This window comes from Nomascus leucogenys, chromosome 14 (genome assembly GCF_006542625.1).
Source record: "Nomascus leucogenys isolate Asia chromosome 14, Asia_NLE_v1, whole genome shotgun sequence".
NCBI classification, from domain to species: Eukaryota; Metazoa; Chordata; class Mammalia; order Primates; family Hylobatidae; genus Nomascus; species Nomascus leucogenys.
Genome location: NC_044394.1, coordinates 85,294,678 through 85,320,538, shown reverse-complemented (window position 1 = coordinate 85,320,538; position 25,861 = coordinate 85,294,678). Strand labels below are relative to the sequence as shown.

General features: G+C 61.0%; 1 protein-coding gene across 4 annotated transcripts in view; it reads left to right on the top strand.

Moving 5' to 3' along the window:
- The first annotated feature begins 465 nt into the window (after positions 1-465).
- The window catches only part of BAHCC1 (BAH domain and coiled-coil containing 1), a 67,417-nt gene continuing 42,021 nt past the window's right edge, over positions 466-25,861 (top strand). For 2 of the 4 annotated variants that reach the window (XM_030827312.1, XM_030827308.1), the window contains exons 1-2: positions 466-642; positions 4,521-4,904. In XM_030827312.1, the coding sequence (XP_030683172.1) occupies positions 4,727-4,904 (178 nt within the window). In that variant the 5' untranslated portion in view covers positions 466-642; positions 4,521-4,726. Of the gene's footprint in view, positions 643-2,904; positions 3,740-4,114; positions 4,308-4,520; positions 4,905-25,861 lie in introns of those variants that run through there. The other 2 variants (XM_030827311.1, XM_030827309.1) reach the window with 2 other exon arrangements.

The following is a 25,861-nucleotide window of genomic DNA, read 5'->3' as shown; positions in this document are numbered from 1 at the left end:
CAGACAGATTCCAGGGAGAAAAAGCAGCTACTCTTAAGGGGTGGTGGTGTTTCTTCCCTTGGCCTTCTGTGCGGCAGAAGCGAAACGTTAGACCTGCTGGATTAAACATATATGTGTGTGTGTGTGTCTGTGTCTACGCCTCCCCCTCCGCCGGGAAACGCGCACTCGCTCGCTCCAGCTCCCTCTCCCGCCTGCGCCACCACATTCCCATTCAGCAGCAATGATCTGCGCAGAGGAGCTGCGCAGTCGCCGGGCTTGAATTAGGCGCCATCGGGCTTGGTAGTAGCCCCGCTGCTTCCTGATTGGCAGCTCCCTGGCCCGGCGCCAGCCTATTGGGAGACCTGTTTACGCCGAATGAGTGGCACGAGCTCCGGGCCGTGGAGGGCTGCGCGGCCAATCAGCGCGCTGGCTGTTCCGGGCTGAGTGGCACGAGCTTATTAGTATGCAGGGCCCGTGGCTCGCCGCGCCAGGCTGCAGGTTTGAGAGCCGCTCTGGATGGGCTCGCTAGAGTCGTTGTTGTGGAAGCGGTGCATTTACAGTGCAACAGTCAGCACATTGAAAATACCAATAGGAATACAAAACAAAGTCACATTTACTGATTTAATTGTATTGCATTCAGTTGTATCCAGGAAACAACCTCCAGTAAGTAACTGAAATTGCTTTCATTTTTTTTGTTTTTGTATTTTTGTTATTATTTTTTATTCTGGCTTTGGGGTTTTACATTTTTTTTAGCAAAAGAAATTCAGGGTTGTGATGTTAAGAAGTATATATCTTCCCTTTTAACAAAATCCGTTAAAATGTCGAGGCTTTTTTTTTTTCTTAAAAAAATATGGACTATGAGCGATTTTTTTTCCTCTGAAAAATCTTATCGATCTGTTTAAAATTCCCCCCGTAATGCGTCCTTGCTTTGCTCTGAGGGCTTGTTGTCTCGATCGACACCCAGCATTAAAGATAAATACTCGAGACAGGACGGACCGCCAGGCTGCGTCTGGCGGGAGCCGCGCGGGTGGCACCGGGCGGACAGTCGGCGAAGTCCGGGCGCCGCCAGCGTGCGCTCAGTTCTGGGTGACCCACGAACGAACCCCAACTATTCGCTCCCCTACCCTGCTTCCCTCCCTGGAGCAGTCCTGGGTTGGCCCTGCCCGGTCGGTCCGCGGCGAGGGGAACCGGCCGGGTCGTGGTACCCACGGCCGCTGCCCTGAGGGGCCTTCCGGGCCGAAGCTAGGGGCCAGGGAGGGGAACGGTCATGGCGAGTTTTTCGGGTCTTCGTTCTCATTTCAGAATATTTTTTTTCCGGAGAAGTGGGGTGGAGGAGGGGGGCCGAGCGAGGCCCGCGCAGCAGGGCGTTTTCACCGCGCGCGTTCGGGACAGCGCGCGGGGCTCGGGTCACGGCCCGTGTGGCGGGGTCCGCGGGCTGGTTTTCTTCGGGCGCGGGGGTCAGGCGCGACCCCAGTTCTCATGACTCTCCCAGGGAGCGGGTGCGGCTGTTTCGCAGGGAGCGGGTTCTACGGCGACGGCCGAGCCACTCGCGCCCCGGGGAGCGCCTGGTCCCAGCCCGGCCTGCAGGCCCCACCGCGCCCGCGCTCCCGGAGACGGCGCCAGAGGGAGGCAGACGGGCCAGAGTCCCGGTCTCCGGCAGGCGGGCGAGGAGAGAGTGGGTTTTTAGATGGCAAAAGCAGGAAACAAAGCAAACTTGTAGAAGCTCCAGATCCTGGAGCGCCCCAGCCACGCCTGGGGCCGCGGGAAAAGGGACCGGCGGCTCCGGGGTCACGCCCTGCCTTCCCGGGAAAAAGCCCTGTGCTCCTAGGTTCATCTCCTCCCGAAATGCCCTCGTCAGCGATTCTCCGCCCGCCCGGGGCCCTCTGCCCGCCGCCACTTTTCGCTCCGTTTCCTCCCTTAGCTCAGCCCGACCTGGTGCTGCGGCGCCGTCCTCGCGGTCCTCCAGCGCGGACTGTCCTGGAGCTGGGCTGGGGGTGGGCCCCGGGCCTCGGCACTTGGCGGGTGGCAGCGTCGCCGCTGCGGGACTGTGGGGCTCCCAGCCCGGGCCGTGTGGCCGCCCTTCCTCGCCCCGCTTCCTGGCCGCCTCAGGCTCCCCAGGCCCCCGAAGCCCAGCGCTGGCAGACGCGGAGGCGCGGCGCGGCCTCTCCCCGGGAGGAGAGAACACAAAGAAAAGCTCTCTCCAATCCGGTCAGAGCCGTGGCGGCGCAGGCGGGCGACAGTAATCCACCTCCTGTTTGCTTAAAAAGTCGAGCAGGCTGGTGAGAAAGGAACAATCAGGCCTGCGATCCGCCCGCAGGGGGTGGGAGATTAAAATTGTTGCTTCGTGGCCGAGCCCGCGTCCCGAGAATCGCCGGCAGCTCGCGCTTTCTCAACTTTGAAATTTCTCATTGGAGAAAAAAAAAAAACACCACAAAACAAAAGCACAGCACACACGACTCCCCGGAGGCCGCCAGGAAGCCTGGCACCCCTGCGTGCGCAGCCCCCGGCCCCTCTCCGGCCCTCGGCGCCTTTGAAGCTGCAGGTTTCTGACCTCCCTCCCTTTCCTTCTTTCCCTTTGTCCCGCCCGGCGCCCTCCGGGGCTCGGGAGGCGCCGGCCGGGGCTGGGGGCCCCCACGTCCCTAGTTCGGCCCGGGCAGCCCCTCCCCTGACCCCGGCGCTCGCAGCCCCCTCGCCAGAGCACTCTCCCGGCCCTGGCGGCCGGGCGCTCGCTTTGCAGGCCGGGCTTGGGGCTTGGGAGCCGAGCTATTTGTTAGACCCGGGGAGAGAGCTGGCGATCCCCAGAGGGAAGGGAGCCCCAAACGCCTTTGTATGTAGTTGCTAGACAAAGAGAACTCTTTGTGTAGACCCATTTATTTACAATGCAAAAGCTCTCCGAATAAATATTAAAAAAGCTTATCAGCTGAGCAAATATGTATTCACTTAATACATTATGTTTTCGGTTATAGATTAAATCAGACACAAAATAGTCTACAAATAAGACGTTTTAGAACCCAGACCATAAAATATCGCAATTTAAAAAGGTATTCAGTAGATGGAAAATATCTTAATCGCTTTGTTGTCATGGTGGGATGGTTACAAAAACACAAGATTTTCTGCAAAGTTCCTAATTAGGAATATCAAGCCTATCCATCTCCCTTTTGTTGGAGGTGATAAACATTAAAACAATACGTATTTAGAAGATGAGGAGTAATATGTGAAGTGCGTCCAGGGAGCGCCTTCGGAGGGACGCCTGGGAGCACGGTGGTGCACGCAGCTTCTGTCACTGGCTCCGACCCTACGCACCCAGAGTCTGAAATTGTCCCCAATTTCGCCTGAGTGGATGCTCCGCGTTGGGTGGGGGTGGAAGATAACGGAGGTGAGGGTCATTTTAGGTGGCCCTGCTGGAGGTCCGGGCGGGGTCTGCTGGCATTAGGTTGTGCTGGGCCGGGCCCACCTTCCCTGGCTAGAGGGACGAGCTGGGCGCCGCAGACCCCGCGTACTCAGGCCGCCCGGCCGTGCAGAGACCGGCCTCTGCTCGCGGTCCCCGGCAGGCGCTGAAGGAAGAAATCCCAGGGTCGATTTGGGCCGTTGAGAGAGAGCATTCTGATTCTGAAAGCATCCCCCCCACACCCCCAAGCCCCCAATCCGCAGAGGAAGATCCTGGGCGAATTTGATTGGGGGGCGGGGTGATTGTTACAGCCTCAACAGGAAGCTCCCGGCTCCGGGGCAGCAGGCCGGGCACTGCGGCGTGGCGGCCCAGGTGATGCCGGTGGCGGTTGCGGGGCGCCCGTGGCTCTGAGGAGCCGGCCTGGGGTCCTAGCGCGATGCTGGGGACAGGAGCTGGTCCCGCTGGGGCTGGGGGTGAGGGAGACGACGGTGGATTCAGAAGAATGGGCCGAAAGATGCATGAGGGGGATGGGAGTGGGGAGAAAAGGAAGGTTATTTAAAAAAAAAAACTCTTGAGTTACAATCAATAAAATTACTCGCATAATTAGCATGGTTATTCGCTTAAGCGGAATGCAGTAAAAGCTGGACCTCGGCATGAGGTGGGGAGAGGGAGAGAGCGAGTGTGGACCCCAGGCTTTTTCCTCCGAGACACCTTTGGGCAGCGGGGGAGGGGAGAGGGTGTGCGTGTGAGTGTGTGTGTGTGTGTGTGTGCGCGAGTGTGCGTGATGGCTTCGCAGATTTGGGTTTTTATCACCCAGCAGAGCCAGCAGCCTCTTCGCCGCGGCGCCCTAGCTGCAGGGACCCGCGGGGACGAGAACGGGAGGCGGCGAGCAGTGCGGCTAGGTTCCCCCGGCTGCCTCGGGCCAAGCGTGGCCGGGACGGTGCGTGCGCGCGCGGGGCCCCGGGTGCTGGGCTGCGCGCGCGTGCGGCGGGGAGACACCGAGCGCCCTGGCCCCGCCACCCGGCCTGGCCGCCGCTCGCTCGGGCCGGCGGGGGTGGGGGGTGGGGAGGAGTGGGCGAGCGGGCGGGGCGGGGACCCCCGGGCGAGCCGAGCCCCCCAGTGACCCGTGTCTCCTCTGCTTTTGCCTCTACAGACCATGGACCCGCACAGCGGCCGCCGGCTCGGTGCGCGGCCGCCCGCCGAGAAGCCCAGTCCTCCCGCGTGCTGACTGGCCCCGCCGCCACCACCGCCTGTGACCCCGGACGCCGCCGCCTCTGCGCCGCCCGCGCGCCGAGCCGCCCCTGGGCCCCGGCCGCGCTGCTCCGAGGAAGCGGCGGCGGACCGGGGCCGGGGCCCGGCATGGATGGCCGCGACTTTGCGCCGCCGCCGCATCTGCTGTCGGAGCGCGGGAGCCTGGGCCACCGCAGCGCCGCCGCCGCCGCGCGCCTCGCCCCGGCTGGGCCCGCCGCGCAGCCCCCCGCACACTTCCAGCCGGGAAAGTACTTCCCGTCGCCGCTGCCCATGGCTTCGCACACAGGTCAGTGCCCGGCCGGGGCGGGCGCGGGACGGGAGCGTTCGAGAGCGGAACAGGGCGCCCACTCCTCCGCTCCCGGGAGCAGAGAAGCTTTGGTTTCATTTCCCGGCCCCGGCCGCGGTGGCTGCCTGGGCGCTGAGCGGGACCGCGCGTCCCGCCAGCCCCCACAAGCTGCATCGTCGCGGTTTAGAGCGGCCCTTCCCTGGCCACCCTCCCCCGGGGGTCTCGGAGGGGCAGCCCCGGAGCCGGCTGAAATTAAAGCTTTTCCGCGCCTCGCCACCCTCCCCCGCCCCCTCCTGCAGATCTAAATTCCACGGAAACCTCTTTTCTGCATTCTGCATTCACCTCCTTAAGACGTTCCGGGGCTGGGCAACGAGGCGCTTTCTGCGGAAACAAAACGGCTGTTGTGGCGGGGGGAGGGGACCAGGGTACGCCGCGGCCTCGCGGATTAGAGTGGTGTGTGCGCCGGGCGAGCGTTAATAGGGACTGCCGGTGTAAGACGAGCAAATCCTGTTTCTATATAAAGCCTTGAAGTGTCAGGGCGAGAATGGGTTTGCAGGGATGCATTTGCCTTAACGAGTGCCTCTGGTATCCCGCTAAAGCCGGACAAAGCGTGGCCGGAGTGCGGCCCAGCCTCTCAGCCTGCGGCCCGGGGAGGAGGGCAGTGCGGGCGCGGGCTGGGGGTGGCGCGGGGCGGCGCTCAGGATTTCGGTGCAGGCGAGAGTGCGACGGATTTGCTCCAAGAGGAGAGCGAGGTGGATTTGCTGCAAGAGGAGAGCGTGGGGCGCCCGTGCTGGGCCTCGCAGGGACGGATTCTCTCGGGCTGTCCCCTCGGACTCCCTGCCCGAGAGGATCAGTCTTTGGCAGAGCGGGCCCAGGCCTCCAGGGCAGCCCTCTTCCCGGTGGCTTTGATATGAGTGTCGAGGGAGGTCAGGGAAGGGACAGCTACCACGCCTGAAGCCCTGGAGGTCACCAGGCGGCGCGGGTAGATTCGTGGGAAGCGCGCAGGGCTGCGCTAGGGACCCGCCGGGTCACCCTGGTACATGAGTGGCTTTTGTTTACAGTTTGTTCTAAATATCAGAAATGTTTGTCGCTTTAAAAAAAAATTGGCAGTAACAGTTATTATTGGTAGCTTGATGAACTGTGAATACTAATAAAATTATATCTGCTTTAATGGGATTACAATTAGTGTGTGGATTAAAACGGATGGCAGAGACGGGGCTAGAAGGGAAAACGTCGGAAGAAGGGAGGGCACTCAAAGAAAAACGTACATTTCCTAGAAAAAAACAAACTCGAAATTGCTTCATTGCTAACGGGCTTCCAGCATTTGCAGTGCCAGGAGATTGGAACCGGGGAGCCGCCCAGTGGAGGGGTCTCCCCAGCACTTCCCGGGTTGGCCCACACCCGCTTCCGTCCCTGCCTGGGCCTTTGGCGAGGCTGCCCTTTTCTCTCTGTTGCCCTTCTTTCTTTTTCTCCCTTTCTTTTTTCTCCTCTAGATTTATAACTGGAAAGAGAAGGAGAAAAAGCACTTGCCTGAGCGATGGGTGATTTAAAAATATCTCTTCCGCTGTCCCTGTGGTTATCAAGCTTGTCTTCCTGCCCCTGCATGAGAGCTGCTGCCCACCCGGCTCAGGTGCACGGGGCGCCGAGGCTAGGGCCGCCCTGGCAGAAGGGACAGCTCGCCAGCCTCCCCACGAGCCCCTCTTCTGGCTGCAGGCTGGTGGCCCCTGTGGGGGGTAGGGGGATTGTCTGCATCCCACCTCCACTGTGTTGTGCCCTCCAGCCTGGCAAGTAACAGCACGACAGAGACAGGGGCCCCTGACACTGAGGCTTGCATGCTGGTGCACAGGCAGGCTGGGGCTGTCCCCTCCGGGAGGCCAGGCCAAATTCCCCATCAGGTCAGGTCAGCACTCGCTCCCTGACCCCATGCCCCAGCACACATCCTGGCCAGGTCCAGGCCAGTCACATTCTCCCCCTTCTGCCCTTACTTCCAGGTCTAGGCAGCACCCGGGTAGGTGGGCGCCTGGTCGGGTGGCCTAGCCCTTTGTCTTGCTCATTCTAAGTTTGGCCACGTGGTTCTTGGCGTGTAGGCCCTGGAGGGCTGTGAGAAACGGCTCTGGGCTCTGGCCTGGCCTGTGTCCTCCCTGCTACTTCTTGATCCCAGGCCCTCCCATCCTCCCCAAGCGCAGGGTGCTCTAGAGGGCGCTGGAGGCCCCTCGGGGCTGCCTCTTTCAGGGTCTGAAGGGTCATGTGTCCCCTGTCCCTGGAGGCCCCATTTCCTCCCCCCTGCGGACCAAGAGACTGCTTGCGCTCGGAGATGTTCAACCCATTTGTGATGGGCAACTTGGTCATGCAGACATCCAGCTAGAAGCATCTGTAGCTGAAAGAAAGCCTTTTGAAATTGCTAAGAGCCAGAATATTGTATTGGTTTTTAAAATTTAGCTGCATGTATTTTTTTTTTTTAAAAAGAATTATACTCCAGATCACTTTGCTTTGGTCTGTGTCTATATACGATCTAGTTTAGAGAGAAAAAAGTATAATTAAGTTAAACAGTTTTTTTGCGTCTCGTGTGCGGACTTCCAAATGGCCGGTTTGGCTGCCTTGCTTCCCATTTTCCTGGATGGCCTCAGTCCGCAGGCCACAGCTGCAGCCAGCCCGCCCCTCTCTGTCGACTGCCCCTTAGAAAGGAAAATTGACCCGGATTCTTCCCGCCTGTCTGGGAGTAGAATCCAACCACCGGGGATGGAGGCCCTGGCCTCCGCGAGGCTGCCTCTTTTTGCTGGGCTGCTCTTCCTGTGCCTGTCTGGCCTGGCAGTGCCACCCCGGCTGGACTGAGGCTGTCCCTGCTGGCTGCCTGGGCTGCCCTTCCCCAACCCCACCCAACACTTTCAAAATGTCAGCCTGAGGGGCCCTGATGGGTGGGGACATGGGGCTCCCAGGCTTCTTCCATTGTTTTTCAAAAAATGAAAGTGCTGCGAGCTTTAGACTAGGGCCATAGGGTTTTATGGTAAAGTGCTGTTCCAGTAACCTTGTCACCAAAAGGTGCAATTAAAATGTTTGGAATCATTATTTTTAGTTCAGCGTTAGATTTTGTCTCTAATACAGATGGTCCGGAGGCAAAGCTGTGAAATCTAGGGGGGAAAAAAAAGAAATCAACAAGAACCAACCCAAGATTTTTCATCAGTGCTACTGCCTGGAGCCACTGGGGCTGGCGCCTCTGCTGGGAGTGTGTGTGTGATCCGGAGGCAGCCCCGGCCTGGGGAGAGGCCCACATGGACAGCCCCCTGTCCTCCTGGCTTCTGGCTGGGCCGTTCCTGTCCTGGTCTGGACGCCTCCCCTCTCCAGGGGCCAGGGCTCCAACAAGGCGCTATTTCTCATCTTGGTTTCAATAATCTGCCCAGATTCCCCTCCCGCCCCTTCTCTTGTCTTTGGGGTGTAAATTGCTGGGCCCTGGGAAACCAGGTGCTCTGAGCCTCGGGTTGTTGTGGGAGAAAGGCTAAGGCTCCTTCTGGTGGGAGAACTGCAAACTACTTCTTTCCTGCTGAAAAAGTGCTTCCTACCGCCAATCTCAAAAAAAAAGAAAAGAAAAAACACAACCAAAAAATACCCCCGACTCGGTAGAGGAAAAAAAAAAGATAATTTCCTAGTGTGAAAAGACCCCATCACAGGTTCCTCTCCCTCATCATGTGATATTTTTTTGTAAAGAAAAAAATACATTTTCTTAAATACCTCATTAAGTCCATGACACGACGGAGTGTTTCTGCAACAGTTACCAACATTAAGTAGGTGTGAAAAGAGTTACTTTCCGAAGACGTCACCCATCCTGCTCCATAAGTGACAGAGCTAGACATCAAAGTTGCCGTGAGCCCAAAGGAGCTACAGGAATCTAGGAATGTGGGGCCGCGTGGACTTGCGGCGGTGGCCCGCCACGCCCGCCCTGCCTAAGCCCTGTTTGGAATGTGGGTTTCCCCCAGTGGGGCTCGTGCTGCCACCACGTCTGATTATCCCTGTACGGAGCCGCCGTGCTTTCTGTAGGAATATCCAGGTCACGTGAATAATAAGGCAAATTAGTGAGCCAGGCAGAGAACGGCGTTGTGCAAATAGCACATCTCCCCTGGAAAACGCGCGTCCCCCCAAACGTTCCCCGGTTATTCTTAGAAATCTTCCCTCATCTCCCTGTGAGACAGGGTTCAACAGCCCCCACAGACAGGACAAAATGCATAGGAGGCTGTTAGAATAACATGGATGAGGCTAAAAATACCCCTCAGAAACACACATAAAAAAGCCAAATCCAACAACAGAACGAGCTAAAAATATTCCAGGCTTTGGCAAAGAGCACAGAGTTAAATAAATTATACAAGAGCCATTCATGGGAGCAAGTTGACTTTCTCTCTTACGGGAACTTGGTTCAAGCTAATAAAAATAATAATTTACTAGCCACTGAGCTTTGCATGAGTTTAAATTTAATTGGTGGGGCTTCTGGCGTTTGTCACTTCTTGGCGATTAGTGGTCTTGCCCTGGCCTGGGCCAGAGTGGGGAGGGGATGCCGAGGCTGGGGCTCTTGGCAGCAGGGACATTGTCCCCTGAGGAGCAGGGCCTGGGTGCAACGGCAGATTACCCAGGAGGCTGGAGGAGGATGGAGACTATTGGAGGTTCCATCCAGGAAGGTAGAAAAAGAACTGGCAAGGCACAGCTATTTTAATTTGATAAATGATCGTACACCTTTAAGAGTGTTTTAACAATCAGGATGCACTCCAGCAAGTTGATAGGATGTTTGCTGTCAACTTACATATGTCATCAGAGCTGGCTGTGAGCATAAATAATGTGCAAGCGCTTGGGACAGCTGCAGTCTCTCCTGGAGGCCGAGGCGTGGCAGGTAGCACCTCTGTCCCCTGGCAGGCACCTTTGTTCTCCTTCTCTCTGTGTGTCTGGAGGCAGGGGCCAGAGGAGAAAAGTCGTGAGGAGTCACTGAATGCTGTTTTCATCCTGGGTGGTTTGGTTGGGGTCCCTCCTCTCTGGGGACTTTTTTAGGTCTCCCCACCAAAATAAGAGGCCCCAGAACTACTTGATCAGAAAAGCCACTGTGGATATGATCTGAGGCTAGAATTGTAGTATTGTCTGGTGTGTTTTGTTTTTGTTTTTGTGTTTTGAGACAGTCTGGCTCTGTCTCCCAGGCTGGAGTGCAGTGGCATGATATCGGCTCACTGCCTCACTGCAACCTCCGCCTCCCTGGTTCAAGCCATTCTCATGCCTCAGTCTCCCAAGTAGCTGGGATTACAGGCATGTACCACCACACCCTAATTTTTTGTATTTTTAGTAGAGACAGGGTTTCACCAAGTTTCCCATGCTGGTCTTGAGCTCCTGAGCTCAAGCAATCTGCCCACCTCGGCCTCCCAACGTGCTAGGATTACAGGTGTGAGCCACTATGCCTGGCCTCTGGTGTCTTCTGAGGCAGCAGATGTTTATATATAGCCACTTCCCAGGAGTTTTAAACATCCACCCTGGGGTTGGAGTAAGGGTAACTCCCTGTACTCCCTCCTCTTCCTTGGCTGTTTCTTAACTCAATCTTCCCCCCCGCCGCCCCCCCCCCCCCCCCGGCCCCAAATCCTGGCAGGCCCTTTTAACTCCCAAAGGACTACATTTCCCAGAATACCCTGATCTAGCTCCAGGGTCTGAGCCCGAGACTGTCCATGTCTCTGGGCTGGGAATTCCCAAGCACAGATAGAGTTCAGCCAGTGCCACTGGGAATAAGTACTTTCCTGGTGGAAGAAAGCCTTGTTCCATCGTGCCCCCCTGCCCTTCCTTCTGGAAGAGGCTTCTGGGCCCCCGGTCTGGCTTCTTCCCTAACATAAATACCTGAATATAGGCCCGTAACAAATGGGACCTGTCCTCTGTCCTCTGGATCCTGTGAGGCAGCTACTGTGATTGTCATGGCCAAAGCCCCACCGGAGAGTCTCCCCCGACCCCCTGAGCTCAGTACATGGCACATGCCCTCTTTTGGAGTGGCCTTCTCAGAGGGGCCTGGTTGCCCAGCAGCTGCTGTGGAAGCGATACAGGGACTCCTCGTGGGTAGCAGCGGGGCCAGCCTCTGCCTAGGGAGTCCCTTGAGAAAATATCTTCCAGCCTTTGGGGTGTCCCCTTGCCCTCCTGACACCCTCAAACAACAGAAGCTGCCTGCCTTCTTGATGGGTTCATCCTGAATGACAGGTTTCCAAAAAGAAGCCCTCCCTCAAGACAGGCCACTGCCTTGTTCCCCTGAGGCCTGTCCAGGGGAGGGTCCGAAACCCTCGGCTCCTGGGCAGCCTCCTTGAGGGGAGGTGGCCTCCCCTCGTGTCCCCCACCTTGCAGACGTGCTGTGAATGGGCTTGGACTCAGAGCACGCCCCTGTCTGTTCGGTAGGTGGGTTACTTGCTCTGCATCCCCCCCTCCCATTCCCCGCTCCCCGCCCACCTGGGAACGGCTTCCCTGGGGTTCCCTGGTCCCCATTAACCTCTGGGACCTCATTTCCCCTCACGGAAGACACAGTGTAACAAGCAAAAAAACAAAATCAGAGCCAGCGTGCGGTGTCTGGAAAATCACTCGCAGCCCAGGCCCTTCTGCAAAGGATGGGGCCTGGAAGGGCCTCGGGCATGGGCCCGCGCTCCGCTCTGGCTCCGCCGCTCTGCCCGCTGACGTTTTTATGGGATAATATACCGTTTCGCTCACGCAGGCCTATTTGTCAGTGGGCTGCCCCTGTTTGTTGTAATCTATAATATTACCGCCTCCCGTGGCCCCAGAGCAGCTGCCGCTGGAGAATCCAGGAACGGTGGGCGCTAGGCGTGGGCTAAGGGGACGTGGTGGCAGGCGCTGGGGGCAGGCGGCGCCCAGGTCCTGGTTATGAGGTCGGCGCGGGGTTTGCAGCGAGCCTCGGGTCTGGTGGGGAGGCGTCTAGCGCCCAAGCTGGGAGCCAGCCGGGCTGGCCTACTGCAGCTGTCCACACGATTAGGTTCCAGATTGAATCAGCCAGGAAGTGGGTTTTTTTCATTCTGACCTGCTGTCGCGAGGAAGGGAGGGACAAACAGGTGGGCTGTGTTCCTGTCTTCCCTTCTCTCCCCTAGGATCCCCCAACGAAAAGTCCAGTGTCTTGAGATGTGGGGGGAGTCTGAGGCTGGCTGGAAGTGCTGCCCCTTCTCCGGGGTCTGTGGGAGACCCACTATCACTTGGAACTGTGAGGAATGACAGAGCAGCCCCTTGCCCCAACTCAGTGCAGGGACATGGTTTTCCAGTGGAAATTTCCAGAAATGGGGGATGGGTGTGCTTCCAATAGGGTCCTCTGAGCAGCAGGCTGGGCTCCCCGAAGCGGAGGGTGACATTGGGGGGCAGTGCCTTCTTGGGGTACCCCACCGAAAAAGAGAAGACTTAGCCATATTAAGTAAGAAAGAAACCAGCCTGCTGGCGTCTTCAAGGGAAGTCAGGTCTCAGTGCGACTCCCTCTCTCTCCGGTCCTTGGAGCACAGTTGAAGCTTTGCTTTCTTCCCCTGAGACTTCTGCAAGCAGGGGCCCCTCCTGTTCTTACACATAGCATGGGTGAGAGTGAGCAGATCCAGGGAAGAAGAGATGGGGGATGCCCAGACCGGAGACCCACGGGACCTGAGCCCAGGATGGGGGTGCCACGGTGGGTGGGAGAAGGGGCTGCACTGTGGGGCAGGTGCCCCTTCTGGGCATGAACAGACATTGCCGCCTGGCAGGGGTTTTCTGGCCCTGTGGACGTAGAGTTGTGGCCCCCTCTTGGGTGAGACCCACTCTGCAGACCCCAGTAAGGATATCCCAGTGGGGTCTAGCCACAGGTTCAATGACCAAGCTCACAGCTGCTTATACTCACAGATGTGGCAACATACACCTGCTCCTGTGTGCTCACACCATGAGGCAGGTGTTCACCTGCACACTTACACACACTCAAACTGTTCACAGCTGGCCCACAAGGAGTCCCACTCCAGTGGCTCCTGGGAAAGCCAGGCTGCCTAGTGACTGGCACGGGGACCTGTCTGCCCCCTACGTCCTCCCCACTTGCTCCGTCCTCCGTCTCCTGGCTCCTGATTCCTGGCCACCCGCAGGAGGGAGCAGAGCCCCAGATCCACATGACCCTCTGTGGCTCAGCCTCCCTTCAACGCCTTCCCAGCCCCCTTCCTCCTGCTGCCCCTGTGTGGCTGTGGACCCTGTCCTCGGGCTCCAGCTGAACTTGGCCTTGCCCTTTCCTGAGCTCCTGCTCGGCAGGAGGACATTCCCGTCAAGATCAGTTCCAGTGCATGGCGAATGCCTCGGGGCCAGGTCTAGTCCTAGGCCCGCCCTGACGCTGTCTGGTTGTCCTGGAAGCCACTGCCTGCATGGGGCGCTGCTTCCTGTCCTGTGTGGCCGCCTCTACCCCAGGCCTTTACGCAGGCCTGGGGTCCTAGAGGTTCCTAGATGCTCGGCTACCCCAGGCCCCACTTGCCTCCCACCCCCCAGGCTCCCACCCTGCACCCCCACCTCTCAGCTGCCCCCCAGTCTCTGCCCACCATGCCCTGCCCCTCCTGGGGCCTACCCCTGCCCGGCCCTTCACTTGGACAGCTTCTACAATCCCCAGTGCCTGCCCCTGCCACCCTGGAGTTCTGATCCTGGCGTCACATCCTCTCAGAGCCCCCATGTGACTCTGCCTAAGTGGAGAGGGGTCCCTGACTGCCCCATGCCCACCTCTCCTTTCCTCCATGCCCTGTACCAGCTGAGCTGTTCTTGGCAGCAGCATCTCCTGGGCCTACAGCCCTTCTTGTCCCCTTCTATGACCCCCCAGCCCTGACCACCCACCTGGGTCTGTCCCACAGAGCCTGGCAGCAGCCCCTGCCCAGCCCCCCTGGCAGGCTTGCTTGGGGCCAGTGCCTCTCCCCCGATATCAGCCACCTTTCCTGGGAGACTGCAGGCTCCTGAGTCTGGGGGGGGGGGTATGTCCTTCTGTCCCTTCCTATCCCCAGAGCTGCGCTGAGCCACGCTGGCCTCCATCTCCTGCCCTGGTGCATAAGTGCCCATCCACGCTCGGGCGACGAACACAGGCACGCACGTGTGGGTGTGAAGGGCTCTGCCTTTCCCGTGGATTTCACCCCCACGCTGGAAAAGATAAACGATTAATTCTGGGAAAACTAAGGAGGTGGAAGTGGCGAGAGGCCCCGCCAGGGTCTCTGGTCTCTTTATTAAAAATCAAGGTGTTCCCCCAACACTGGACCGTGGTGTGGGGACACAGGCTGCGTGGGCACCTGCCTGGGGGACATGGCAGCATCTGCTGGCCTTCCTGCAGCATCTTCAGTTGTTATGGCGGCTCCTGAGGCTGTGCGCGCTACACCTTAAAGGGTGTCAGAGCCCAGGGGATTGGCAGATGGCGCTGTCCTCTCCTGATTAGCGCCACACGAGGTGGTGGGAGACAGAAGTGGGGGTGGGGCTCCTGTCCCCCGAAGGCTGGTTGGAGCTGCGCCGGCTGAGTGGCCTGGGGAAGGGGGGAAGTGCGTGTGAATGGAGGGAGGCAGCCCACAGCTGTGAAGGAGGGTCCTGGAGGGCCAGGAGCAGGCTCAGGGTGGGGGCCAGTTCCTTTTCATCTTGTGGCCCTGGCTGGGGCTGTGAGGCGACTCCCTGATTGTCCACACAGGGTTGTGGAGGTGCAGCTAGGTTTGGGAGCAAAAGCCAATGGCTTCATCTGGGTCATAGGGCACTGGTGGGTGAGGAGGGACACCTGGGGAGGGGCTGCCTCTCCCCACCCATGGGCCTGCTCCCCTTCCCACTGACCAGAGGGAAGTCAGGGCCCAGGGAGAAGGCTGGGTGCGAATCAGCTGCTTCACCCTCTGCGACGTCTCCATCCACAGGCTGGCCCTGCAGGCACCTCCCCTGCAGGCACCTCCCCAGCAGGCTGGGCTGTGCCAGCGAAGAGCCACAGCGCTGCCTCAGGCCCTTCACATGGTGGGTTTTGCCTTCCAGACATCGGGCCCTGGAGAGCTCCTGACCTCAGCGCCTGCCCGAGCTGAGGGGAGCATTCGTGATGGGGCCCTGCCAAGCCGCCTTGACTGCAGCTGCCCCGGCCTAGGGTGGGGGTCGGGGCGCCTCCTCTTCCCTCCCTGAGTCTAGGCCTCCCACCCCTAACATGAGCAGTGGCCCTGCCCTGCTGGACGGTTGAGTGGGACTGGGGGATGCAGACCTGGCCCTGGTGCCCTCCCGGGAGCACTGTGGCTGTCCCTGTCACCTGCGGGGGTGCTGGGAGCCTGCAAGAGCTGCCAGAGGCACACAGCCTGTGCACATCCCTTCCCTGGTGGAGACTCAGAGGACTGGGGAGGAGGCGGCTGTGCCTGGGGACCCTTGGTGGGGCCTCTGCCCTGGGTAGGCAGCGAGACTCCTGAGAGCTCCACCTCATGCCTCAGAGGCCCAGGCCCTCTCCTCTGTGTCCATCGAGGGATTCTGTGGCCTTGAGGCCTTAGTCTGGCCATAGAGCTAGGAAACCTGGGCCCTTGGCTCCTGTGCCCTGGCACGGGGGTCCAGCTGCCCCACTTACCCCCACCTGTGCAGGGGCCGGCATGGGTTTGGCGTGAAGGTGGACGCCCACCCTGCAGCGTGTCCTGGAGTGTTGGATGTGACTGGGATGGGCAGATGTGGACCTGCTCTAAGGCACCATGGGTCGAGGCACCACAGGCAGTGCAGACGCTCTGGACCCCCAGTTGGGGCCTGGGTGCTGGGGGGCCTTCGTGGCCTTCCGGGTCTACTGGACTCTGGGACTTCAGAGAGCTTCCCAGTGGCAGAGGGGGACTGGCCCAGGGGAGACACCAGCAAATTATGTGGGATGGGACCACAGAGCTGGAAGAGCAAAGATGTCCCCGTATCCCCCCAGTCTCGGGGTGGGAGTGGGGGCTCTCTGCCTGGAGTTGGGGGACAGTGAAGCAGGCTATGCTTCCCCCGAGTCCAGGGGTGGGGACGGCCGCTCATCAAACACTCTGCTCTCCCGGGGCGGGTCTCAGCTCTCTAGGTCCCTCCCAGGGAAGGAGGGCTTCGGAGCCGCACCTGGGTCCTTGCTCTCCCTGTGTCTGTGTGAAGGCCTGGGGCCCCCGTGTGCCTCCCCTCAGGTCTGAGGGGTCCCTCTCTCTGGGGTCACGCTCCCTTGTTCTCAGTCCCGCAGCCATTCTCTGCGTGAGCCCATTCATCGCGTGTCTGCAGGTGCCCGTGTCCTGTCTCTGCCCCAGGCTGAGGCCGAGGGTCTGCGCCAACTGGGCATGCCCAGTGGGGCCCCAGGAGGACTCGCCCCCCCCCAGTTGAGCAGCTCCCCAGCAAACACCTGGCCTGCTCCCCTTCTCGGCAGCTCCCAAACCCTGACCCCAGAGAGGCAGCAGGAGCTGGACCTGCAGTCAGCCCAGGCCCCTGAGAGTGAGGCTGGGGAGACGGGAGGCACCGGTGCCCTGTGGGTGGGAGCACGGCTGGCTCCATCCTCCACTGCACTCAGATTGATCAGGGAGGGTGGGGTTGGAGGGGAGCGGGGTCCTCCCTGCCTGCCTTCCTTCCTTCCTTGAGAGGCCTCTCCACCCAGCACCCACGAAGACGGGTGAGCTGCTGGCCACCCGGAGAGGGTGTGGGGTGGCCCGGGGTGTAGGTTTGGGGCATCCCAGACCTGAGGCCCTCTGGGCAGCTCCCCTTCCAGTCTGCCCAGCCCACCCTGCCAGGGAGGCCTCAGCGTAGTCCTTGAGCTCTGGGGGCCCCAACCCAGCCTCCCTGGGTCTCTGGGCCTTTGCCTCTACCCACACCTGCACACCTCAGCAAGGTCGTTCCCAACAAGCCCCTCGCCGCCCTGGCCCCTGCCCCTCCACACCCTGGTCACTCTTCCCTCCAGCTCAGCGCTCACCATCGTATCCCTGTGTCCGAGGGTAGCTTTGCCGCAGGAAGCATTTGCACTCAGTGAGACACGCAGGCGCACAGGGACCCCAGTGTGGCCTCCTGGTTTCTGGCTTCAGCTGGTGACCCCCAGGAGGCCTGATGGCAGGTCCCCCGTCCCTGGCCGGTGAGCTGGCCTTGGAGTGGCAGGAAAGAGCCCAGCTCTGTGGTCCCCCAGGATACGCCGGGTCTCCGTAGTGGGACAGCTACCCCATCCAGCCGGCCCCGCCGTGGGCCCTGGTCACCCCAGGGCAGCAGGTCACCTTGTGGGCAGTTTTCCTGGAAGCCAGTCCCCTCTCTGAGAGTTTTCGCATCCCTTTGGGTATCCTAAAAATAAACTTTTAATTTATTTTAATTTAATACCAAAATTAAATTAAATTAAATTGCAACGCATTTTTGGGCTAACCGTTAAAAAGCCCTTAATGTGTGTAAATACAGATAAAATCAAAGAAAATTCGAAAACTGTATGTGAGGCCATGCCGTCCTTCTAACACGTTGAGAGTTTGATGGTAAATACTTAGCAGAAATCCAAAGTGCCTAACTCTGGAGGGCCTCAGGTGGGAAGCGGCTGGATGGACACCCTTGAAAATGCCGAAAGCCAGAAAAGCCAGAGAGAGACACGTGGCCTGTAAAGGCCTTGCGGCAGCTTCCCACACCTTGGTCAGAGACCCCTTGGGGCCCGTGGGCCACGGCAGGGAGCAGCCACCACGCTTCAGCCTGCATTGCTGACTTGTGCATGAGGCAGGTCTGTGGAGTCACTGACTCTCCCTCCTGGCCCTTCCCATACCTTCCCAGGGGCTCTTTCCCTGTCCGCGCCCCCCGCCCCACCCTGTGGCTCTGTCTCTTCCCTGCGTGAGTAGCTGGGGCGCTCTCTCACATTCTCTCCCAACTCCGTAGCTTAAAAGAGCGAATGTTGATTATTTCACAGCTTCTGTGAGTCGGGAATCTGACTCAGGGCCAGGTGTTGGCTGGGGCCTCGGACATATCCAGACCCAGCTGTGGGGAGTCCCCTCCCAAGGCCACCCTCTGGCTGTCGTGGGTGTGGGATTGTTGCTGGCTGCTGGCTGGAAGGAGAGAGTGAGAGAGCGCAGGACGGAAGCTCGGTGTGAGTGCGGCCTCACCTTGCGGGGACAGTGGGTGGGTGTCACTTCCACCACATCCTATTTCTAGAAACGAGTCCAGGTCCCGCCCGCACCAAGGGCCGATTACATAAAGGTGAACACCAGGGTCCGGGGTTATCAGGGCCTTCTCTGAGGCCCTCCACAGCAGTCATAGCCTACCCGACCCCAGAGTGGGCCATCGGGACCCCACCCATGGCTGTGGCTGCTTCCCCTGTGCTGACCATGCCCTCCCCGGGCTCTGGCTGCTGGCTGGAGGAGACCTGCCCTTGGGGGTTTTTGCCTCTCCTCTGCCCCGTGCCCTTGGCCTCCTTCCATGTGACTTGGTCAAGTGTAAGCCCCGGGCTCACTGGAAGCCTCGCTCCCTCTCAGCCTCTGTACCCCCGTGCCAGCCTGGTCCTAGACACCTGAGGCGAGGCTGGCCCCGTTCGTCCCTCACCACTCTTCCTCCCCCTTCTGTCTTCCCCCCATACCACACCACCGCCCCCACTCTGGGCTGTCCCCTCCGCAGTAGCGGACCCCTGGATACCCGTGGACCGTCCCCACCCCAGCCAGGGCAGTGCTATCCACACAGGTGCGGTGTCGTCTCAGCACCTGTGGGAGGTCCATTCCCAGACGTCCTGCCAACTGGTGGAGTAAGCCGACCCCAAAACAACCACAAGGCCGCAGGGGGCTGCAGCAAGGCCCCAGGGCCCATGCGGGAGGCAGGCCGCTCGGACCACTTGTGGCTTCCCTGGACTCCAGGCTGGGCTCAGGGCGAGGGTGCGTGACCCTGGCCTGTCATGGGCACTCAGCAACTGTTCATGTACCAGCCGGGTTAAGGTGTCCTTCTCTGGATGGAGCGCAGGACTCGCTATGGGGTGCTGGGGCCGCTGTGTCCTCTGGTCTGGGCAGCGCTTTCTCCTTCTGTTTCTGCGTCAGCTGCCTGCCTGAGTGGGGTCCGCAGGTGCGTCAGCCACCCCGGGGGCTCTCCCAGCCCACATTGAGCTGACACTGGCAGCCCACCTGGGTGCCCTTGGGATGGGGAGCTGGCCCTGGACCTGGCCTGCTGGACCCATGTGGTCTGAGCGTGTCTCTAGACTCTCCTCCAAAGCTGTGGGGGTGCCTTCTGGGCCCTGACTCGCGCCAAGGAGCCCCCGTGCAGCACCCCAAGCCACCTGCCCAGGACCAGCCATGGCCGCCTCGATGTCCCCCTTGGCAGCAGAGCGGCTCCTCCCGAGGCAGGACCTGTCCTGGGGCAGGGGCAACGGTGTGGGGGCACCTCCCACAGCGAGGGCCAATGCCTGGCGCTCTGGCCTCTGGGGCAGGTCTTTTCTGGGCAGCAGATGCTCAGGAGGGCGCTGGTTCTCCCCATGGTCCATGAGGCCAGCGGGGCGTGCAGGCGGCCAGCATCACGGCCCGGACCCCACAGAGGCGGAGCTCAGGCTGCGGGGCTGGGTGCTGAGGGCACCAGGAGCTGCCGGACCTCACCAGGGCCTTTTCTCCCTCGGGCCTCCCGTCCGGGCCCCAAGCCCCCTTGGCCAGCCCATCTACCCCATCCCAGCGGTCCCTGCCTGAGTCGCCCGCTCCCCTGCAGAGTTCCTAGGAACGCCGAGGTTTTACCTCGGAAAGCTGAGGTGAAAACTAAGATGAGTAAGATGAATGTGTGCGTCGTGAGGGCGTGGGTCTGTGCGGCAGGAGCGCTGGCCATCGGGAGGGCCTGGCGTGGCCATCCGGGGCAGGAAGGACTGAGGCTCCCTGGGGTTCGTCACAGCCTCACCACGTGTCCCCAACCCCAAGGCCCCGGGACAGGGTGAGGCTGGGGTTGGAGGCGGCAGGTACCCCCTGGGCCCAGCCCTGCCCACTCCCCTGTGGCTGCCACACTGCACTGAGAAGTCCCGTGTGTTCCCTGGATCCCGGTGTGGTCTCCGTCTCCCACCCCGGCCTGTCGCGTCCCCACCCGACTGGCCGTTACCTGCCCTGGTGTACTGTCCTCCAGCAGCTATTACCTGCCCCGGCGTACTGTCCTTGCCCGCGGCCGTGCACCCTGCACGTTTGCCCCCTGGTTCCCATCGGAGCTCTGCCCTTCCTGCCCTGGCCCCTCTTCCAGGGCCACCAGATGCTGCACGGGGCTGGGGACGGGCCTGGGCGAGGGGGCTGGAGGAGGGCACCTGGCCGTGTGACCCCCGCCCTCTGAGACCCGTTCGCTGGCAGCTTCCTGGTTCCTTCCTCCCCTTCTCCACCCATCTCCCTGGACCCTGGGTTTGCCCATGCCTGGCTCGGTGCCAAACAGCAGTGGACAGGTGTGCTCAGCCCCTTAGGGTCGCAGCAGGGTGCTGCCTGGAGGGGAGTTCCAAGGGGGACCTTCGTTGTGAAGGAGGGCAGGCTGGGCTTTTTGAAGGTGGCTGGGTGTGAACCAAGCCTTGAGAAGCAGAGTTTGGCAAGGGGCATGCGTCCCCCTGGAAGGGTAACACGAGTGTGAGGCCCCGTGTGGCTGGAGCCAGCTGTGCCAAAAGCGTTTGGCTGGGAAATAACAGAAAATGGCACTTCAGTGGGGGCCGGTCCTCAGTGGGGGCTGGTCCCTGCCCTTTCAGCCTGCAGTGACCTATGCTGCCCCAGCCCCCACCCAGCCCCTTCCTGGGATACTGCAGCCTGAGCCAACCTCATTTTGGGAGTCAGGCCCTTGGCACTCGGTCCTTCTCAGCACCAGGGGCAGGAGTGACCTGAGCCCCCTCGGTGGCAGGTGGAGCTGTCCCGGCCAACATAGCCACCTCCATGCTGGATGTGGTGACCACAGTGTGTGAAGCTGTCCCTGCTCCCTGACCTATCCCTCAGCCCTGCTTAAGCTGACACAGACCATCATTTCTCTCGCCTGCGTGCAGGGACCCCAGCTCTGGGAGCTGCAACTACCCACAGAACTATCTCGGACGGCCCAGGCTGGCTGTGGGCAGAGTGCCCCACCCTGCCAGGGAAACCATGGGCCTCACACCTCCAGGCAGGCTAGGCTGGAAAACAAGTAATGTGTGTGTGTGTGTGTCCATGAGGATAGGTGTATGCGTGTGTGTGCATGTGTGTGTCCATGAGGATGGGTGTATGCATGTCGTGGTGTATGAGTGTGTACATGTGCGTGTGTGTGTGTCCATGAGGATGGTGTATGCGCGTGTACATGTCCACAGTGTCCATGTGAGCACACAGGAGGGTGAGAGCCTGCCCCCCTGGCCATCCTGAGCCTGCACCTGCCTCCGCCTACCTTTCTTCAGCTGCTCTGGCATGGAGCCTGTGTCACTGACGTCTCCTGTGTGGGCCGGGTGGCAGGAGTTAGGAGGATGGGAGAGGCTGGCCAGCAGGGCCACATGGCTGTGTGGACACAGGGCCAAGAGCACTAGAGTCTCCCTACAGCCCGGCTCTGTTGGGGCTCATCCTGTGGCTGCTGTGCCCAGGCAGGCCTTGCATACCCATCCGTTGCCCTGTTGTCCCCTCCATGTCCACAGCTAGACTGGACATGTCCAGGGTCAGGGCAGGGGGTGGGGGCCCCGGTTGAGAGGCCGGAGTGTAGGAGGGCAGGGTGGGTGTCCACATGGCCTCCCTTGCTCTGCGGAGACCCGGGGGCCAGGGTGGATTCCTGGGCTGGGGTGTGCATACGTGTGCCCCTGACATCTTCACCGGGGTGTCCATCTCCCCGCAACTGGCTGTCTCAAGATGGTGGGATGGGAAGCGTTCAGTTTGGGGCGGGGAGACTCATCCAGCTGTGGGGGGCAGTGCCGGGGGAGTGGCGCTGACCACGCTGGTTGCCTTCCCACGCCCCTAGCCAGCCGCCCCACAGCCCTCCAGAATGTCTTGGGGGCAAGGGGAGGTCCTGGCCACCCGCCTGCCCAGGAGAGCGGGTGAGAGACATGGGAGAAGGTGTGAAGAACTGGAGAAGCAGAGAGGGAGCCTGCCTGCGCCCCGCCCTCAGCCCCCACCATGGCTGCTCTGAGTCACTCGGCACAGAGCTCTCAGGGGAGGGAGACCGAGGAGGGACCCCATGGGGAGCGTCGGCCACCCCCCCACACACACCCTAGCCAAAGGGCTAAATTTACCCTTTTAATAAGAACCAGACTTATATCCGATTTTCCTTTTCTTTTATTAGTTCTGGGCTGTCGGTGGCTGAGCCCATCCTGTCATCATCACCTCCCGGCCGTTGCCACGCTGATTGGGTTGGGTACACAGCAACCACAGGGTTTTCCTATTAAGGCCTGAGAGACGCTGCCTCTGGGCCAGCGCAGGCTTCTGGAAGGTTCTCCTGAGCCAGCCAAGGGGCTTCCCGGGTGACGTGCTCCTGTTCCTGGGCGGGCGCCCCTCCCACAGGCTGTTCCAGGTCCTGGGCTGAGCCCATGGCTTCGTGCTCTTGGCCTTCCCTGCAGCCCCTCCCTCGCTGCCTCCACGCTGGTTCCCATCCTTTCACGCTTCGTTTTTCTCTGTTACTCCTTTCTCCCTGTGCCCACCTCAGTCTCCACTTCTTGTCCAGCCTCCTTTGTGGAGCCATGGGTGGTGGGGAGGTTTGGTGGCCCCAGGGGGCCAAGGTACCCTCAGACACTTCCAGGCTGTGGGGGCAGAAGAGGCAACACTAAACAGGGCGGGCCCCGTGTCCCGCCAGGCGTGGAGGGAGCCGTGCTGGACAGACGGACATCTGGTGGCAGCAGGTGTGCCGTCGGGACAGAGGGCCGCCCCGGATCTGGACAGTTTGTGGGCCCTGGAGACGGCTTCAGATTGGAGAGGGCTCCAGGACAGCCCGAGAAATGCTGGGGCCTGCTTTTCCACCGCAGAGGGGAGCTGGGCCTGGCCACGTGGCCTGCTGGCTGCCCCATAGGCTCCACAAGACTCCCAGGGGCCACTTTAGGGTCTGGGGTCTCACTGCCCCAGGAGAGGCAGCTCAGAACTGAGCAGCTCTGCCGGGTCGGGGGCTGGTTCACAGGCAGCAGGGGGCTGAGGGGCTGGAGCTGCAACTTGATGCAGATCTGAGGCGCCCTCTACCACCAGTGGGCCGGGACGTGCCCTGACCCAGCGCAGCTGTTCATCCCGGTGCCCCTTCCATGCCACCTTTTGCACAGCGGAGGCCAAGAGCCTTTGCCAAGGTTCAGGTCAGTAAGGGGATAAGTCTGATGGAGGCCTGAGCCCTGGGAAGCAGCATCTTTGAGGACTTGCCCAGCTGTGTGGCTCCCGTGCCCAAGAACAGAGTCTGCCAAGGTGCGCACACCCAGAGACGTGTGTGTGTGTGTGTGTGTGTGTGTGTAGCCACTCATCCCAGACATGCGAGCATAGTCAGACCTTCTGTGCACACCCGTAGTCACATGCACACGCCCAGAGACAGGTTTGCACACTCAGACACACCCCGTGAGTCTCACACACAGTCCCTCCCCTGCCTCCGTGCAAGTATGAGTGTGTGCAAGTGTGAGGTGCACCCCACATCTTCTCGAGTCTGGACCACGAGTGATTGCAGCCGGGGTGGGGGAAGCATCACTGGGTTGTATCTGGGGGTTGAGCCTGCAAACACCTGCACACCCAGCGTGCACCTGCCTGTCTCCCAGCCACATCTGCACACTGGGGTGGCATGTGGCTGGGCCTCTAGTCCCTGCCACAGCAGCTTCTGGTCTCCTGGTGCGGGCGGTGGTCCCAGAGTGGCCTCTCACCCCAGGCAGGGCCTGGTCTCTTCACCCCGTCCCTCATTCCTCTTTCTGGGCAGCCAAATGGTCAGACGGCTACACCCCTGCCTCCAAGCAGGCTGCACCTCCCCTCTGCATCCACACAGGAACCTGTGCAGGGCGGCTTCCTCCCCCGACTTTCCCGGAATGAGGAATGTGGGGCAGGGCCAGCAGGGGGGCTGCCCCTCCTTCCTGCCTCCCCTCCCCTCCTGCACAGCTCCCTGGGGAGCCTGGCTCGTGGGAAGGGTGCTTGGGACCGCCCATCACTCCATTCCCAGCCACTCCTGGTGTCCCCCGCCTGGGCGGGCCCTGTGGGGGGCGGGGAAGGTGTGGAGCGGAAGCCAGTGCCGAGGGAAGAGGGGAGCCTGAGCGGGTGTGGGTCGGGGGTGGGAGCTGGCGCAGGCGGCGGGTGCAGCCGCCAGACTCGGAGCCGGGGAGGCCCATGCCAGCAGCCCGGCAGCTGGGCTTCCGGAAGCAGCGGGAGCCGGGAGCCTGGGAAGGGCCTCGCTGCTTCTCTGGAGCTGCCGCCATCTCAGCGAGGTTTTTTTTTTTTTTTTTTTTTTTTTACAACCCATTTCACAGTTTCCAGAAAAGGAGGATGCTGTCTCGGTGGTTCACTTAACTCAAAACAAATGCTCGCTCTGCCGGCTCCATGCCTGCCTCTCCCAGCTCCCAGGCACTGCCGTCCTCTTCTTCCATCTGCCTTCAGTCTGGTGCCACAGGGCAGAGCAGGGTCAGCCTGGCAGGAGAGTGGGGTGGGGCACAGTAGGCACCTGGCCATCTGATTGCCCAGGCCCAACCTCTGGTGTGTGGGTCCTCGGGACCCTGGATGGGGGCTGCTGGCACAGCTGCTGGACCGACTCTTACAGAGGGAGTGGCTTTCCAGGGAGTCCTGGGCTCCAGGGCCCCAGCATGCTCTGTACCCCTGGGGCTTCCCAGCATGTGTTGCCCTTCTTGGCCATCCATGGCAGGGAGCCTGGCAGACAGGTTGGCAGGAGGCAGGCTAGCTCCCATCGGCTGTCCTGGCCACTTAGGGCCACCTCTGCTGTAAGCCCATGTGGCCAGCTCTCACCTACTGTGTGCCGGCCTCCCCACACAGCAGCCCTGGGCCAGGGCCGGGCTCAGTGGGCATCGAGACTCCAGCCCAGCTGTTGTGCAGCTGTTCCCCAGTCCTGCTGCTGGGCCGCCCAGGGACAGCAGATCCAGGCACAGCCTGCCTCCCTGTCTAGTTGGCTGGACCTTGGGCGCTGGGTCAGACTGGCCTCCCAGGGATGGGGCTGTGCCCGAGGACCTAAGCCACCTGGGGGTGGCCACAGCCCTCCTGGTGTTGCTGTCTCCCGACACCGTTTCCTCAGCTAGCCGGGCGCCCGAACCAGGCCTCTACAGCATCTTGGGCAGAGCTGAGGTGGCCCTGGAGCTGGGGCCAGAGCCCCGTCTGGATCTAGAGCTGCAAACCCGGCCTGGGCCGGCTGGGCAGTGGGGGCAGCCAGCTGGAGGCCAGTGTGCAGTCCTCGGTGGCCCCACTGACATCGCGTCCCGCTTACTGGTCCCTTCCCCAGGAACATCCTAAACTCGTGCTACATTCCTGTGATGAGAGCTGATGGGAAGCCTGGCAGAGCGGCCCCAGGCAGGCTCTGTGTGGGGCCAGGGTGCCCTGACCATGCACGCGGGTGGGGACAGGCCGTGTTCAGCCCGCAGTGGAGCACTTGGGGCTATGGGCCTGGTCCAGCAACTTAGACTCGGTCACGCTCCATCTCTTACCAGCCCCATGACGGGCCCACGACCGACCTTGGGAGCATGGTGGCACTAGGTCACATGAGTGTGAAGCCGCAGGTAGGGGAGGTACCACTGCAGGCAGTGCCAGGATGGGGCACTTGGCCTGAGGAGGCCTAGGTCAAGACCCCCTCCCTGGCCCCCAGCTGCCTCCGCCTGGACTGGTAACCACAGCACTTGGTAGACAGGGACTTTGCCAAGAGGAAAGAGCCCTCAGCCCAGTTCCCGGCTGGCCGTGGCCCACGCGGTCTGGCCCTGGCCGGAGCCCAGTCTACACTCGGCTCCCAGGCAGCTGAGGCACAGGCTCTGTCTGGGGTTGGCCACTGGTCGGCAGGTGGGGGTTGGGGAGGTGGCAGCCTGGTCTGCCCGTGGCTCTGCTGGCCAGTCACGGTGCCATCTCCAAACACCTGGAGGTGGGGGTGACAGTAGAGGCACGATGCTCTGTCCTGGGGTTTCCCGGGCTCCTCAGGAGCTGAGTGGGATAGGGAAGGCCTCAGGTGGC